This window comes from Bos grunniens, chromosome 26, assembly GCF_055505025.1.
Source record: "Bos grunniens cultivar Pamir isolate PY7600 chromosome 26, Bosgru_T2T1.0, whole genome shotgun sequence".
In the NCBI taxonomy this organism is placed as follows: domain Eukaryota; kingdom Metazoa; phylum Chordata; class Mammalia; order Artiodactyla; family Bovidae; genus Bos; species Bos grunniens.
The window spans coordinates 12,858,482-12,877,083 of record NC_141190.1 but is presented as its reverse complement, the minus strand read 5'-3'; the positions used below and the strand labels follow the sequence as shown (position 1 = coordinate 12,877,083).

Sequence of the window (18,602 nt, the reverse complement as noted above, 5' to 3'; positions counted from 1 at the left end):
TGCGAGTAAAAAATGCTTTATTTTAGAATCATGATGCTTAATACAATATATAAATAGAAACAAAGCTGTATATGTGTGAAGTATTCCTATACTTGTATTTTATTAAGCGCTTTTATTATTTTTTAAATTAGGAGTACATTTTATATTTTATTTAATGTCTTACTTGCATCTATTAAGATGATTCTCATTTATCTAATCTGACCTATTAATATGATAAAGTATAGTACACTGAAAAGAACTTAAACATACTTACATTTCTAAAATAAATCTCACCTGGTTATGGGATACATGGTTTTGCCAATATTTTATGTAAGCATCTAAATTCACAGGTGAATACACAAAAATAAACTCAAAATGGATTAAAGATCAAAACGTAAGACCAGAAACTATAAAACTTCTAGAGGAGAACATAGGCAAAACACTCTCCGACATAAATCACAGCAGGAACCTCTATGACCCACCTCCCAGAATATTGGAAATAAAAGCAAAAATAAACAAATGGGACCTAATTAAAATTAAAAGCTTCTGCACAACAAAGGAAACTCTAAGCAAGGTGAAAAGATAGCCTTCAGAATGGGAGAAAATAATAGCAAATGAAGCAACTGACAAAGAATTAATCTCAAAAATATACAAGCAACTCCTGCAGTTCAATTCCAGAAAAATAAATGACCCAATCAAAAAACTGGGCCAAAAAACTAAACAGACATTTCTCCAAAGAAGACATACAGATGGCTAACAAACATATGAAAAGATGCTCAACATCACTTGTTATCAGAGAAATGCAAATCAAAACCACAATGAGGTACCATTTCATGCCAGTCAGAATGACTGCTATCCAAAAGTCTACAAGCAATAAATGCTGGAGAGGGTGTGGAGAAAAGGGAACCCTGTTACACTATTGATGGGAATGCAAACTAGTAGAGCCACTAAGGAGAACAGTGTGGAGATTCCTTAAAAAACTGGAAATAGAACTGCCATATGACCCAGCAATCCCACTGCTGGACATACACAGTGAGGAAACCAGAACTGAGACACGTGTACCCCAATGTTCATCACAGCAGTGTTTATAATAGCCAGGATGTGGAAGCAACCTAGATGTCCATCAGCAGATGAATGGATAAGAAACTGTGGTACCTATACACAATGGAGTATTACTCAGCCATTAAAAAGAATACATTTCAATCAGTTCTGAGGTGGATGAAACTGGAGCCTATTATACAGAGTGAAGTAAGCCAGAAAGAAAAATACCAATACAGTATAATAATGCATATATATGGAATTTAGAAAGATGGTAATGATAACCCTGTACGCGAGACAGCAAAAGAGACACAGATGTATAGAACAGTCTTTTGGACTCTGTGGGAGAGGGAGAGGGTGGGATGATTTGGGAGAATGGCATTGAAACACGTATAATATCATATGTGAAACGAATCGCCAGTCCAGGTTCGATGCATGACACAGGATGCTTGGGGCTGGTGCCCTGGGATGACCCAGAGGGATGGTACGGGGAGGGAGGTGGGAGGGGGGTTCAGGATGGGGAACACGTGTACACCCGTGGTGGATGCATGTCGATGTATGGCAAAACCAATACCAATACTGTAAAGTAATTAGCCTCCAATTAAAATAAATAAATTTATAATAAAAAATTTAAAAAAAGAAAATAATACAATAGATATTTCAGCATGAATATCTGAATATCAGTGGGATTGCTGGGTCATATGGCAGTTCTATTTCCAGTTAAATTCCACAAATTAAAAGTATTATTGCCCTGTACCCCAGAGTTAAAGAATATGAGTCCTTAACAAACTAGAGAATATAACATAAAAGAAGTAGACTCATAGATAAGGAAAAGAAACTGAGGGTTACCAGTGCAGGGGGCAAGGGAGAGGGGGCAACAGCGGAGGGGGCAGCAGGAGGCACAAACTAGAGGTGGTGGCAGACGGGCTCAGGGTGCACTGTAACCACAGGGGCATGGCCAGTATTCTTTTAACAACTGTAAATGCAAAGTAACCTTTAAAACCTGTACAAAATTTAAAAATGTTTACGAATAAATAAAACATTTTTAAAGGCAAAAAAAAAAACCCCAAAATAAATTCACAGATTGAGTTTGGTGTAAAGCTTCCTCCAATTTTCTTAGTATCAATATAGCATAAATGCACATACTTGTAAAAAAAGGCAACTTCTATTTAACATAATGATCCCACTATTAAAAAAAATTATTTACAAATTTGGTTGAGTCTAGTACTTTGAGATTTTCACTATAGTTTTATAAAAATCAGTATTAGGTTTTCAGGGGCTTCCAACTCAGAGGAATCCTATTTTAAGGACATCATGGAGGTAAGAAGCAGCAAAGGAAGAGGCCAAGAGTGATTTTATGTGCACTTTCCCTCTCCTCCACAAATTTTATAGCAATTGCTCTTAGAAAGGACTTGGACTTCATGAACATAATGAGAGAGGCTTAAAAGAAAAGATCAACTAAAAAGTCAATCCTTTAGCAAAGTTTTAATAGTCCTCAAAATAATCACTTTTTGAGCAGTAAAACTAAAAAATAGTCATATATACCAAGTGAAGCTGAAAAGCATGAACTTCAAAATGAACAAGAAAGATTTTTAGAGTCTCTTGTATTGAAAGATCGTACGTATACCTGCCATTTATCACTTAATGCAAAGGATAAACAAACTTGTCTTTGTTTTTCTCCTAAAATATATTTAAATTAATGTATGGGGACAGTCTTTTTTTTCTAATGTTTTACTAGGTTTTGTTATTTTAATGGCTTGAATATAAGATTGCTTTTATAGACTAGTGACATCTGGCTCCAAGTGAAAACAGTGAATCATACGGGGGTTCCGTTTCTGTTCAGAGTGGCTGATGGACTCTGAAAGGGGAGTGTTGACTGAGATGGACGGTTCTTTTCAGCTCTCACACTTGGCTTTTTTGCAGGCTGGAAGAGAATCATCATCTGCTTCTGATGTCCGAGGTTTCTTCACCGTGGAAATAATTCCAAAAGCAGTTTTTCTAGTTTCTATAAATCAAACAGGGAAACCAAAGTGCTTAAAGTTAAGATATGATTTAAAGAGGTGGTATAACAAGCATCCCCATGTTCAGTTCAGTTCAGTCACTCAGTCGTGTCCGACTCTTTGCAATCCCATGAACTGCAGCACACCAGGCCTCCCTGCCCATCACCAACTCCTGGAGTTTACCCAAATTCATGTCCGTCAAGTCGGTGATGTCATCCAGCCATCTCATCCTCTGTTGTCCCCTTCTCCTCCTGCCCCATCCCTCCCAGCATCAGAGTCTTTTCCAATGAGTCACCTCTTCCTATGAGGTGGCCAAAGTACTGGAGTTTCAGCTTTAGCATCATTCCTTCCGAAGAAATCCCCATGTCACTTACAGCATAAGTAAATGATAAACCTGTATGAACTGCTGTGAGTGCTGATGCCATTTACTGCGATCACCTTTACCTGCCCCTAGCTTATACAAATATCAGTATATTATTAACATCTAGTTCATTCCAAAGGGACTACCCTCAAGGGTAAAATTACAGGGCAAGTTATCTCCAACGGTCTGTCTCTAATGGCATCTCATGTAGCCAGAAACCAAGTTTCAGAGGTTGGGGCAGCACATGCGTAAAGTGTGGTAGAGATGGATGAGCCAGGACAGCAAGTGCAACAGTCAGCCGTCCTGATCCATGGTGGTGTGTGTGCTCACTTCATTTTATGGTACAGACCATTCACTATCTGTGTCCCTCACTAGATCATGAGTGTCTGTCTGAAGAATCCATCATATTATATGGCCAACATACAGCAATGCCTGGTTATTTAACAAATGTTTAAGAAATACTTGTTGAGTGAATAAAGAATAATACACATGGTTATTGATCTCTTTTGTGTTGTTGACAATGGACAAAGAAGAATGGAAATTATTAGATGTTTAGGTCAGGCTGGCAGCAGAGTTCAACTTCAGTCTAGCTAACTTCTGCTAAAAATGTACTAAGGGGCCAGGCACTGTGTTATCTACAGAGGATTCTGAGAAGCCTAAACAGTGCTTCTTTCTACCCATACTGACAGCACATCAGGGGCAAATATAATAGTATAGTAGGAATGGAGACCCCACGAGAAGTAACCCTGCCTGGAGGAATCAGGACGGTATCACAAAAGAAATAACACTATCATAAAAGAAAGAAAAGAAAAAGGAAAGTTTTCCTTTGCAAAGATATGGAGAGAGAGATAAGAAAATAATACGTAGGAGACAAGATGACTGGTGTAAAGGAGGAGTGTGAAAAAATCAGGGGAAACAAGGCTGGAGGGGTCGTTTGTGAAAGGTCACAGTGCCACGAAGAGATTTAAACTTAGTCCTTAGGAAATGGGGAAGGATGAGGGAGGAAGCAAGACCTTTTGGTGACAAGAGATAAAATCAAAGGGACTTGATAAACACAAATTTAATTAAGACATTTCATGTAATAGAAAGTAAAGTCATTTCTAAAAAGTTAAATATTACCTTCTCACTTATCAAGATTAATTTACTAAGTCTACTAAATTTCTGTCAGTTATTTAAAAGCATTTTAATTTATAACAGGGACAAAACTTCTCTCAAGGTCATTACAACACCAACATAATGAGAGAACCTCAAAACAAACAGAAATTGCCTTAAATTTGCATTTCACCAAGAAAAATGTTACAGATGTTTATTTTATCACTATGATTATGAGTAATAGTCTAAAAATCAGCAGAATAAATATAAAAATTAAATTGTGAAAAGCAATTAACAAAAATGTTTGTAACAAAAAGGATTAGTTTCAAAATTATTTTAGTTCTATGTCAGAAATATTTTTTTTAATCACATGAACATTTACTTCTTAATCTAAGCCAACAAGATTATAAATCACTGAAAAACAAGATTTTTATATAGTTACTAAAGTAACTCTTTTAGACCCTAAACCTCTTTTCTCTGTCTTGACCTTAAAATTGCTATTCACTGGCTGCTAGAAGCCCACAGGACTCATCTAACTTTGATTCTTTATAGCAAGCCTTCCAATGTGGAGAAGGCTTTCAACTCTTCTGTTTTCTAGGTATCTACTCCTGCACTGTTTTCAACAATTGCTCTCATGATAGGGTTTTCACACCCTCCAAGAATTAACCATCTTTTGGTAGTGCTTCTGTGCAGTGGTGCCCTTAAATGTGGCACTCAGGATGACGCAGGTGCCAGTTGGGTCTTACCAGTACAGAGGATGACAGTGAGGCTTTGAATCCTCTTGCCTTAGAATAGAGTAATTCTTTTCATGTAAACTTAGGCTCTCACTGTTTCCACTGTTTCCCACATCTATTTGCCATGAAGTGATGGGACCAGATTCCATGATCTTAGTTTTTTGAATGTTAAGTTTAAGCCAGCTTTTTCACTCTCTTCTTTCACTTTCATCAGGAAACAATGGAAGCAGTCAGAGACTATTTTCTTGGGCTCCAAAATCACTGCAGATGGTGACTGCAGCCATGAAATTAAAAAGACGCTTGGAAGAAAAGCTATGACAAACCTAGACAGCATATTAAAAAGCAGAGACATTACTCTGCCAACAAAGGTCTGTCTAGTCAAAGCTACGGTTTTCCAGTGGTCATGTATGGATGTGAGAGTTGGACCATAAGGAGTGCTGAATACTGGAGAATTGATGCTTTTGAACTGTGGTGTTGGAGAGGACTCTTGAGAGTCCCTTGGACAGCAAGGAGATCAAACCAGTCAATCCTAAAGGAAATCAGTCCTCAATACTCATTGGAAGGACTGATGCTGAAGCTGAAGCTCTAATACTCTGGCCACCTGATGCGAAGAACTGACTCTTTTGAAAAGATCCTGATGCCGGAAAAGATTGAAGGCAGGAGGAGAAGGGGATGACAGAGGATGAGATGGCTGGATGGCATCACTGACTCAATGACATGAGTTTGAGTAAACTCCGGGAGTTGGTGACGGACAGGGAAGCCTGGCATGCTGCCGTCCGTGGGGTCACAGAGAGTTGGACACAACTGAGTGACTGAACTGAACTGAACCTTAGGTTGAATTAATAATCCTAGTATCCCACCACACGACTGTCTCATTGATCCCAATGTCAACTAAAACCACGGGAACTACAATTTATCCTATAGATGTGCTATTAATTCTACAGGGACAGAGAGCATAAACTAGGACTGTCAGGGGCACAACTAGAATGACTGGGAATGCTATTAGAGTCCACAAGACTTCTTTTAGTTTAGCTTCCATAAAAACCTAGCTTTAGATATAGCTTATGTTGAATAGCTGAGGTTCTTGAAGTCAAGAGTAGATCTTCATATTTTTCCCTATTAAATTTTTAAAATTAGTTTCCCTTCTTTGTCTTAGTCTGTTTTAGACCACTAATTGTTACCCAAAATCTTGATGATACTTAAACGTTCCCTTAAGATAGACAAAAATAATGGCAGAACCACCAGTTTGAACTATTTCCTAATTTCAGAAAATCTTGATAAAAGTTCTAATGTGGTCATTCCCAGAGCTTATATGATGGGACTAGGTTATGTATATAATAAAAGAATCTCAAACTAAAAATGTTGAAAACAAAAGCAAAATCATCTAATTCGTGGTAAGTCAATACAGCAACCAGTTCTGCCAAGCAGAAATCAGATCATTAAAATCCAGACATAGTATACAAGCCCTCAGTAACTACTCTTTTAACCTAGTCTTAACTACTCTTAAATAACCTAGTCTTTATGTATCAACCAGTTCTGAAGCTTAACACGCATGTGGATAGTATCAAGTAGACTGCTTCCTGACCATTACCACTACTACTAAAATTTACAAAGAGAATGCAGATAAAAACAGCAGATCAAAAGTACACATTTTTTTCCTTTTAAAAAGCCTCTTTTTCATTCTCCAAAGTCCTGGCATATCAAACACTTCTAATTCAACTTTTATCATCTGATGAATAATAAATTCAGTGCCTTCAAGCAGCAGAATTAGGGTAAGGAGGTAGATATATGTAAATGAAATGTGAGTTAAAAAAAAAAAAAACGTGAAGTCTATGCATACTTGAACATGGAAACAAAAAATGAGAAAAGAACCACAAGATGTAATAAATGTGCAACGTTGTGATCTGAGTTTGCTGGCTAGATCTTTAAAAATGTATTCGGTGCTTTTGTGTTCCTCATCAATGGCTTAACATGTATTTTTCACTTTTCACTTCTCTCAATCAGTGATTTTCAGCAGGGAAAGCATGTCCCTCTGGAGAAGAAAGGGCAATTAGAGGCCTATCAAAATGTAGACAGGGATACATATGTAGAGCTTGAAAGAACGCATTCAACACTCAAGGCAAAGTGTATTCATTCCACACACTACAGAACATAAAGCCTGAAGTGAAGGGCAAGAAAAGCAATGATGCACACGGCTAGTGGGTTCAGAAAAGATGATTTTAAAGGAACTCTGAGGGGCAGGATAATAAAAGTTGATATGGCTCAACTGTTTGACAGAAATGACTGGCTCTTAACATGACCACTCTGATTCTGTTGGAAAAACGTGCTCACCTCCATGCAGAAGCACTGCCCGGCAGTTGGTGGACACTGCGGCCTTCGCATCACTTTCAGACAGCCCAAACAGCAACCCTCTGGGTGTCGTTAAAGATTTCAGCCCAGAATCAGCCGAGGACACCAGACCAACAGAAACATAACCAACAATGCCAGCTGCCCTGGCACTGAGAGAGACACTTTAATTTTACAGTTCTTAGCCTAAATGGAAAAAGCATTTGAGAAAAGACTCATTTAACTCTAAACTTTTACTCTTCCCCCCTTTTCTACTTTACCCTTCATCCAGAAAACAAAAGGATAAAGCACTTTAAGCCTGATGTAATTTGTTTTTGAAATTCTTAGTTGATAGACTTATAGTTTTAAAACTCTTGTTAAAGTTTAATATACTAAATTCAAATTTCCTAAAAGAAAATTGCAATGACTTCTTATTCAGAAAAGGATACAAGTTTGCCACATCGTATGGGCCTCTTATTTCTAAAGGCTAAAATAAAATGAACAAAAAATAGATATGAGAAAAGTTATTCATAACATTTCAATGACTTCATCTGCAGTAAATAGGATGCTTAAGTATCTAAAAATAAAGAAGTCAACTGCATAAATTTAAGTCGTTATAATTTTGATGGGTTTCTTACATTTTTGAAAATATAAAAGATCCTTGAAAAGCATTTTACAACAATATGAAGGAAAGACTATTTATATAGACAAAATTTGAAGCCCCAAAAGAATGGGGATAAATAGGGATAAAATTGCTTTTCAGCAATTACAATGAGCAAATGAAGTTAAAAATGAAAACACAACCTTTTATTACATTACTATTTTAATTTCTACCCTAGAAACCTTTTAGTTTTAAAACTTGAAAAGTGAAAACAAAGTACTTAATGCCAGACTTACCCTTTCTGCAGCACTAGATATAATTACATTCTACAAAACAGAAAGTAATCAACATTAATCTTAGATAAATGTGGGAAAAAACTGAAGAGTCTTACAATACAAATAACCAGCAATCAAATTTTTAACATAAACACCAACTTCTTCTTAAGATAAGGTACATAATTAAAGTGATGGATGAAAGACCTCATGTCAAACTAAAAGCAGCCTAAAATAAGAAACAGAACAGGCCTTCCCAACAGATCTTAGGAAAGATGAATCAGTTTAAAAAACTAGTTGAAAAGGGCATGTAACCTTAATTCAACTCAATGATGACAAATAATTGCTCTCCAGACTATTCTTTCACAGGAGGTAAATGGCCAATTCTTTACTGAAAGATAAAGACTTTCAACACATCTTCCCCACTTCGTGTTATTTTTCCCTAGAGCATTTTTCTCTCTCTTAAGACCTGCAGAGCCTGTTGAAATGGTAGAATTTGTTCTTGGGCCTTGAGAACTTTTTGCTCTAAGGATCAGCTGGATAACCCCAGTATATTAATAATAAACAATCAGATTTGAAAACCATCCTAAAATTATGGAACCATACCTTTCCTTTGCAGACCTGCATCAAATTGAGGGCGTTGGAAATTGTGTACCTTCTCATCGTAGAGTCTTTGATAGCAGGGCTATAGAGAAGTTCAAAGCCCACTCCTCGGTCAATTGCCTTCATGGGAAACGAAGAAGAGAAAACTGTTAAGGCTAACACACACTGTCTTACTTTATTTTCACTGAACTTCCCTCTCACCTCCTTCCTCACCCTGTCCCTCCTCGCCTAACTCCTGCATGTCCAGGTATAGCTTTGAAAAAAGGCATATTTGTGCCCGGATGGCACCATCCATGGGAGGAAAAAAGACCTTTGGCTCTATTTGGTCAACAGAGTTTATCTGAGCTGTGGGGAAGCTGACTTTATATAAACAGCCGAGGAGAGCAACGTCCCAGTGGCGTGGCAGAAGGGCTACTACTCCATGAACGATCAAAAGGAAATCGGAGACGTGTTCCCTACACGCAGGGTAGACTGTCTGCAAATGTAGTAAACCAACTAAGTTGATCCAAGAATGAAGAACTCAAAAACATTCTAAGAACAGGAGTAGAAGGCGTCTAGGGTAAGTGATGTAGTGTGAATATGCTAAAGAAAGAAACACAAACAGCCAAGAAGTGCTATGTGCCAGGCACTGTGCTGAGAGAGTCTTATGTATTTATTCAACACCCACAGTGCCTAGAAAGCACTATGGCAGAGACAGCTAACTGTCCCGCCCTGATCTCCCCATTTTCTTTATTAATGGAGTCAGTATCTTAAGCGGGGCTCATGAATGCCCAGCAAAAACAAGGAAAGCAGCCTGCATCCCTGACAATATTGCCCAGCTTGCAAGCTTGGCCTTCTACATGAGAAAAAGAAACTTTCTTGTTTAAGGTGTTCTTAATAGGGTGGAATCCACAGGTATCCACAGGTAACACCTTATTTAAAAATTTTAGATAGATGAAATACAGACTCATTACCTGAGCTCCTGCTTATAAGATGATTTTAATGCGAACTGCCTTAAGCTCATCAACTGATTGTTCAGCCTGGAAGAGGTGGCAATGGGACTAAATCCACCACTACACTATTCTGCTTCCCTGAAGAGTGATTTGCATCTTCATCCATTTACAAGAGAGGGGTTTCAAGCCAGCTGTGCAAGGGAATGATGAGCAAAAGCTTACATGGTTCTTCTCTTCTAAAAACTTCCAGTTTAGTGGGGGAGACCATCAAATAATTACACAAAAATTAAAAACTTCCACTGTGCTAAGTGGAGAAGCAATGGCACCCGACTCCAGTACTCTTGCCTGGAAAATCCCATGGATGGAGGAGCCTGGTAGGCTGCGGTCCATGGGGTCGCTAAGAGTTGGACACGACTGAGTGACTTCACTTTCACTTTTTACTTTCATGCCTTGGAGAAGGAAATGGCAACCCACTTTAGTGTTCTTGCCTGGAGCACCCCAGGGATGGGGAGCCTGCTGGGCTGCCGTCTCTGGGGTCGCGCAGAGCTGGACACGACTGAAGTGACTTAGCAGCAGCAGCACTGTGCTAAGTAAAGTCAAGGAGAAGTCTAGGTGTAGGTGAGGAAGGACTTAAATCAGTTAAACAGCAGAAGAGTGAAGCACTTGCGCAAGGCAGGCTGCGGGGAGGGGTATATGAAGAGGCTCTAGGGTTGGAGGGAGTGGTGGAGCATGTGGAGAAGGTCAAAGGCTGGGGAGGAGAGAATGAGGAGAGACCTGTGGTGGGACTGGAGGCTAGAAGAGGATGGGTAGGGCCAGCAATGCCGGTCTTTAGAACAGAGACAGAATTAATCTTAGTAGCCACACAGAGCATCTATGGATTTTCTCATGGAGGTGATGACTGGAGTCACAATGGCTGCAGTGGTCTTTTGAAGGAACAAAGTAAGTAAAGCAGGCAAAGACCAGGAGGTAGATGGGCTGAGACCTGTCCAGCTAGGACGGCTGGAGGTCTATTCCTGAGTGTAAAAAGTAATGCAAAAAATCTGTCTTCTGAATACAGACTTCTTTTCTTCCATCCCCTAATCTTCCCTTTCCTCTTCTTGCTGCCTTGAGGTGCCCAGATTTTATTTTAGCTTCCCTATATACCTGATCCTAGTTTAATTAGCATTTACACCCTGTCTTCCACACTGCAACCTCCCCCTCTCTCTTTTTCAGACAGCTTCTTCCTGCCCCCAATTCTTTGTCTTGTGTTGATTATATCTGGGAATGATGTCTGTTATGATATTCTTTGTGGCACAAAGATATACCACATTCTCCCTGTCTAGCTTGGACATCTGGAAGCTGGCATCATGATACTTCTCAGTAACACAGAGCTGTTCTTTTATATAAAAAGCATTTAATACATTAATATTCTGAGGGAATAAATAGTAGCTTATGGAAAAGAGGTCATATGATAATGCTGTTCACTATGGATTATCCACCATAAAAGAAACCAGGGTTAACTTGGCAAATTGAAATTCACAGACAAACCAAATCATGTCTTTCAACCATATTCTCAACTATCCCCCTGGCTGTTTCTCTAACCAAAACTACTAATTAGCCAAAGAGGCTTACTTACATGTACTTCTTTTCCTCATCCCTCTAGCTGCTGAACTACAGTACAGGTCGGTAAGAGGAGAAATAGAAGATGCAGGTGACACACAGAACTAGGTGACCAGGTCCCAAAGTATTCTTGCTTCTCCCCCACCTCCCGCCCCCCTGGGGACCAGAGCAAAATAAAAACAATTTTTTTGGGCGTGGAGAGGGTTAATGGACATAATTATCCACTTAATTATTTTTTAAGAAAGAAGTTCTGATTCTGATCTTAGTACATTAGTCAAATTCACTTTTAAAATGGAAAGAAAACTCAGAAACTGAAGATAATGTGCTACTGAAGGCTGTGAACACTTCTTTCACAACACTTTATTTAAAAATTTTAGATAGATGAAATACAGACTCATTACCTGTGCTCCTGCTTCCAAGCCCATTTTAATGTAAATTGCCTTAAGCTCATCAACTGATTGTTCATAACAGCCTTGTCATAAGAAATGCCAGCGCGTGCTTGATTAGCTTTTGTTTGCATCTCTGACCAAAGGTTCTGGAATAAGCAGATATTTCTCTACTAATGAGAAGTAAGTCATAACGATGCTACAAACCAAGAGCAGGTGTGTGACATGTGAAGAGAGGTAGTGGTGGCACAATCCCAAGAACTAAAGCAAAGCTTAAGAGAAAGAAGAGAGAAAGAAAATAGGGGGCTGATTACTGGGACAATATACAGATTCCCTGTTTATTTCCTAAAAATTAGTTCCTTACTGAATTGCAAAGGAGGACACTCTTGGTGTATCATTCTTGAGACAGGTAACTCGTTCATACGATTCACTATCAAGTAACACAAGAAAGCAACAGAGAGTCTTAATTGCCTCTCTGCCCGTTTGCCCCACCCCCGTCTCCGATAATCACACTTATTCATTTCTTACGTCTTTTCCCAGAGTTTCTTCATACAAATATAAGCAAGTATGAACAACATCTGTTTTCCTTTTTTACCCCAAAGATAGCATACTACATTGCGGTTCTGACGTGAAGGGCTCTCCATGTCAGCTCCTACCTTCAGCACTGCTTTAGAGCTGCAGTACTCCACGGCAGAGGTAAGGCACGCTTAACCAAGCCTCTCATAGCTTTGAGTTGTTCCAGTATATCTGTAGAATAAATGCTAAGGTGGGATTTCTGGGTATTACAGGTTGAATTGTGTCTCTTATGAAGGTTATGTAGAGGTCCTAATACTCAGTATTTAGGATGTAACCTTATTTGGAAACAGGGTCACCATAGATGTAAATTAAAATGAAGTTTTACTGGAATAGGGCGGACTCCTATTCCAGTATGACTGGTGTCCTTACAAGATGATGACCACATGAAGACATAGAGACACGCGGTAAAGACAGGCAAAATCAGAGCTACGCAGCTGCAGGCCAACGACCACCAAAGACTGCCAGCAAATCACAGAAAGCTAGGAAGAGACAAAGTAGGATCCCCCTACTGGTCTCAGAGGGAGCATAACCCCATGTCTTGATTTCAGACTTCCAGTCTCCAGAACTGTGAGTTGACGCATTTCTGTTAGTTTAAGCCACCCCATTTGTGGTACTTTGTTATGATAACCCCAAGCAACTAATACACTAGGTCAGAGGGTAAAGCATGCATAATTTTCATAGCTGTTGCCAAATTATCCCCTCCCTCATATGGACTGCTCCACTTACACAGTTAAAATCAAAGTATGAGAACCCTTGCTTTCCCACAGCCTTACAACCATGTATCATCAAACTTCTGGGTTTGTGCCAATCAGATAGATGATTTTTGATGTGAATTTCTCTTAGCATGATGAATTTAAGCATCTTTTCATATGTTAACAGCCTATTTGTATTTCCTTTCCTGTGAAATGTCCTTTTCATATTCTTAATCCATTTTTTTGGATTGAACATCTCTCTTTTCTAAGCTTATCAACTTCTGCATGCATGCTTAGTGGCTCAGTCATGTTTGACTCTTTGTGACCCCATGGACTGTTGTCTGTCAGGCTCCTCTGTTCATGGGGATTTTCCAGGCAAGAATACTGGAGTGGGTTGCCATGCCCTTCTCCAGGGGATCTTTCCAACCCAGGGATCAAACCCAGGTATCCCGCATTGAAGGTGGATTTTTTTACCGTCTGAGCCACCAGGGAAGCCCTATCAACTTCTAGGAGCTCTTTATATATTAAAGAGACTAGCCATTTGTCTATGACATAAGTGAAACTATTTCCACCAGTCTGTCATCAGTCTTTCCACTCTGTTTCTGATGGGTGGTGGTGTTTTTTTTTTGCCACACAGACATTTTTTGATACTGCCAAGTTTGCTGGCCCTGCTCCAAGCACTAGATCCATAAAGTACGTAACACATTTAGGTTCACAGTATGTGTGATGAAAAATAAAGTTTATAGAGCAGTCACACCCAACTCAAGGATATATGGAAAGATTCCTGGAACAACCTCATTGCTTCAGATACTATTTACTGGATTTCTTTCAGTGGGCACTAATTGGACCAAGAAGACAAATGGATTAGAGTTAGAGAAAATGCTGAAGGGAAAACTTCACAAAGAGAGCATGAAAATAGCTCAAAAAACTTTTAGTTGTTGTTCAATGGCAAAACACTGTTTAAAAAAAAATCAAAATGAAGGTGAAGATAGGTGTTGCTTAAAGAAAATTCTTCTCAAAACCTGAATTCATAAAGATATTTTAAAATATGAAATTACTCTGTGCTTAACAAAGAGCTCTGCTGTAATTTTAAATAACATTTCTCAAGAGGAAAATGACAGCAGATTTAGAATCAAAGCTTGAGTACAAATCCCAAGTTAACCTTTGAGAGAGATGTGTACCTGTTGTGAGATGCAAGCTACCTGAGTCTCAATTACATCACCTGCATAATGGAGAGAATTCACATCTACCCCACCTTAAAGCTGTGGGCTGAGAGCAAGTGTGAGAGAGCTTAAACCTTAAAATGCTATTAGAGGTCATTTGGTTATCCAAGAAAAGGAGCTGAATTCAACTTTCTTGAAACCCAACTATAATACGATAAAATGATTCTATTACAAGTTACTTAGACTTTAGAGGAGGTTTGTAGGAGATTCTAGAGGGAATTAACATAACTGAAATTATGGTGCCGTAAGCATGTGGTGAAGATACCAAGAGGGATGAAAGCTGCTAAAAATTATATATAAGGAATGCTTTGGTATGTCTTAGCTCCTGGGCCCTGCTTCATAATTGCAACCTTCTTTTACTTCTTAAAGCTGTATTGAGGGATGATTGAAAAATATGATGTATATATTTAAAGTATATAATGTGGTCATTTGATATACAAATACTCTACATCAGGGGTGCCCAGGCCACGGACCAGCAGCAGTACACGGCCTCTTAGGACCCAGGTCACACAGCAGGAGATGAGCGGCAGGCCAAAGTGAAAACATCTATCCCCTCCCCAAGCCCCGAGTCCATGGAAAAACTGTCTTCCAAGAAAACAGTTCTTGGTGCCAAAAAGGCTGGGGACCATTGCTCTACAATGTAGAATGATTACCAAGATCAAGATAATTAACACAACCATCACCTGATATAGTTAACATTTTTTTCTCCTGTGTGAGACTGCTTAGGATCTTCTCTCAACTACTTTTAAGTTACAATACTGACTATTACCCACGGTCGCCCATGCTGTATATTAGAGCCTCGGAACTAGTTCTTTTTCTAAGTGAAAATCTGTACCCTTTGACCTAAAATCCCAACTTTCTGAGCTGATAATTCTCACATGCCTTACGGCCAGGAGGTCAAGACTAATGAATTAAGTATCTTACTGCTCATTTTTTTTTTTCACCACTCCATCCAAACTAAGATCTGTACCCAATACTGTGATCCTTATAAACCAAGCTAACAACTTATCATGGTCAAAGACAAATTCATTCTAAGGGCCAAAAGAGCATGCAAGGACCAAGACTTCAGACTAAATTGTTCCCCACGTTCACTACATCTTCTATATTTTCATGGGGAATGTATTTCCATACTTTAAGGATACAGTTCCAAATCCATAATAGGTATAATTATCAGGTATAAATAATATACACACATCTATACAACTACTCTTTACCCTGTACAACAAACTCAGTAACTTTTATTGTATCAATATGCTTCTAGCTTTTAAATTTAGTTAATTTAACTTTTAATTCCAGTTTCTCTTAAATGAAAAAGAGGTGAATGAAATTAACAGGGACTCTTCTGCTTCCTGACCAATTCACACCGCAGCCTACTTATACACTAGACAAAGACTAAAAATAAGGCTGCACAGCCTTCCCTCCACTCCATCATCTAGTTTTTATTAAACAACATATGTAAAATGTTCACACCAGATTTTAAAAAAAGCAGACAGTGTGTTAAATACTGCATATCCGTCTCACTTGTCAAATTTTTACTTTTCAGAATTCTTACATTGAAAAATGTGGGAATGTGGCCAAAAATACCCATCAAAAAATAGTACCTTCCTGACCTTACAGATGGAACTGGAAGGTGGGCTGTCCTGGGGCGTCTCCTCCTCATGCCCCAGTGCCCGACTCCTCTCACTGTGGAGGCTGCCTGCTGAGCCCTGACAACAGCTAAGGGTTAATGGCTTGCAGGATTTGCTTGTGTTCCCTAAGTTGCACCTTGACAATATGAAATTAGATGTATACTCATTCAACTGAAAATTTTAGGGAGGACTCATTAAAGAGAAGGTATTGGGGTAATTAAGAAAAGACCATGACACGGTTGGTGCTTCCTAGAAGCTTACAATCTGGGTTGAACAGTAGGGCAGGTTCATAAGAAACCAATAGACATCCCCAAAACTGCCACTGGGTGGCTTAGCATTGTTGTGGGATGAGAGGAATTAAGTGCTGTGAACTGCTGTCCATTCCACGGACTTGGCCTTAGCATCACATGTCACTGTCTCCTCCCAACCAAGAACACAGTATTGTATGTGGGTTTACTCAGGCAAAGTCATCTAAAAAATGGCCTTCCTTGTTCATCAGGGTAAAGAGAACAGTAAAGAAGTTGAAAGTTTAAGAGCAACTTATGGGAAATGCCATTTACATGTAAACTGGAATGGCAAACTGGAGCTGGTAAGAAGCCTTGGCAAACTTCTGGAGACAAAGCCTGCTCCGCAGGGGAGGACCAACACGTGAGGCCAGTAGGACTGTCACCACCTCAGGTACTCTGTTAGTCTGAGCTTTCAACATGGTAGCTAGGGCACATCGGAGGTCTCACCCAATGGAAATCAACCTGGTCTGTCCCAACCCTGGGTCTGAAGAGCTGTACAGCTTCTCCTTGCCTTCATTTCACCATGTTTGACAAGTGAGCTGTTAAAACAACATAGATTTCCAATTCTAAAACGTGATGATTTAGGGCCTTTTTTTAAAAGTGTTTACTCATTTATCTATAAGTACTGGCAAGAACATGGGGAAACAATGATTCGAGCGTGTTGTTATACATATGTTCCGTATATTCTCATTATTAATCAGCAAAGAGCTGTTTAATAGTTTTTCCTTTAAATATATAACTCTAAAATTTTGAATACTTTTCAAAATATTACTCTTGAATGCTTTACAGTAGCATACATTCAGGGGTAGAACATAAGCCATCTTCAACTTTTTCCACACCGGATTCAATTTTTCCATACCATACAGATCAATTTTCTCCTCTTTACCGTCTCTGCCTATTCTCAGCATCAAGCCAGCTCCTTAGCAGCAGAGAGGGAAACAAAAGATTCTCCAGAGACAAATGAATAGGGGAGTTACCTATCCTGAAAAAAACCCATAAATTTTTAATTTTCCAATTCTGACAGGGTTGGGTATGTAATCTAGACTGTTAAACCTTTTTTTTCTCCTTCAACAGCACTTTTTGAGAATGGGAAACAGCTTCAGAAGACTCTGTTCTAAAATAGCATCCTGACTCTTCCCAGGATCCGGTTGCCAATGCAAATAGTTGACAGCTGTGCCAACCTTATAGCTCCCAATGTGAAGCAATCTCACTTTCATGATAGAATAAGACTTATAAAAAGGTGTGACAGATGGAAGATAACGAGTAGAAGAAAATGAGAAAGTATGTAGAAAGGTAACGAGAAAGATTCTATAGAAGGAGACAACGCGGGGTCACCTTCTTTGGTCATTACAAAGCAACGCTGGCTCTTTGTGTGAGCCGGCACACCTCGGTGCAGATTTTAACTGGGCACAGACTACGCCTGCTGTGCTTTCCATTCCCTGCCACCCCACTCCCCTTTCCAGTTTGCTGCTGCCATGAGAACCCTATTTTTTCCCTCCTCCTTTCTTGGCTTCTCTGTCTCCTTAATATGCAACATGCAGACTGTAAGTGTCCATTATTATTAGCTATCCGCTTAGGAAATTTCCTGAGGCCTTTCAAACACACCTTGGTAATTTATTGGTTATTTTTTATATTAAGCTTTCTTTCAGCCTTTAGTCAGCTTGCACAATAAAATCCTTTAAGTTGTCTATTTATTACCAGCCTTTGATTTTTCCCCTCTAAAAACAGCGGTTTCCTCTGCCCCTTTCCCAGCATGTTAACCCACATCTAGAGATTCACATACAGAACAAAGTGTGACACTTACCACATTAATAGGGGGTCTTTTGAAGTAAAATGGTAGCTTCTCTGTCACAGTTATGCAGACTAAATCCACATCTAAATGTGTACAAGCAACCTGTCAAGGAGAAAACACACGTAAAACCAAAAGCAAAACTGGCACATGTTAAGAGTGTGGTAGGGTCAAACATGCCATAAAGAAATGCCAATAGATATGGCTCACTCAATGGACACTGTAGGGTTCTGTGTTCAATGCATCCGTCCAGTTGCAAAACCAATGGTTAGCCATTCACATTTGGTTTGAATGGTTTAGCTGCAATCCAGCTGAAGTAGGGTGGTATGTCTACAGAACATCTCAACAGACATGGTCCAGAGACCCTCTAATCCACGGTCAGCTACACAAGGAGAGGTTGCTAAGAGAGGCTCAATTTCTGGAAGGTTACTTCAGATTGTTCCAGAAAAAGGAAACGGTTCTGATATCCAAAAAAAAAAAGCAAA

General features: G+C 39.2%; 1 protein-coding gene across 5 annotated transcripts in view; it reads right to left on the bottom strand.

Moving 5' to 3' along the window:
• The window catches only part of RPP30 (ribonuclease P/MRP subunit p30), a 30,394-nt gene continuing 11,792 nt past the window's right edge, over window positions 1-18,602 (bottom strand). For 2 of the 5 annotated variants that reach the window (XM_086378515.1, XM_086378513.1), the window contains 6 exons: window positions 18,133-18,222; window positions 9,009-9,125; window positions 8,427-8,456; window positions 7,979-8,016; window positions 7,536-7,615; window positions 1-3,022 (listed from right to left, as the gene is read on the bottom strand). In XM_086378515.1, coding sequence (XP_086234641.1) covers window positions 2,913-3,022; window positions 7,536-7,615; window positions 7,979-8,016; window positions 8,427-8,456; window positions 9,009-9,125; window positions 18,133-18,222 — 465 coding nt within the window. In that variant the 3' untranslated portion in view covers window positions 1-2,912. Of the gene's footprint in view, window positions 3,023-7,535; window positions 7,737-7,978; window positions 8,017-8,426; window positions 8,457-9,008; window positions 9,126-12,578; window positions 12,670-18,132; window positions 18,223-18,602 lie in introns of all 5 variants that reach the window. The other 3 variants (XR_015155612.1, XR_015155613.1, XR_015155611.1) reach the window with 3 other exon arrangements.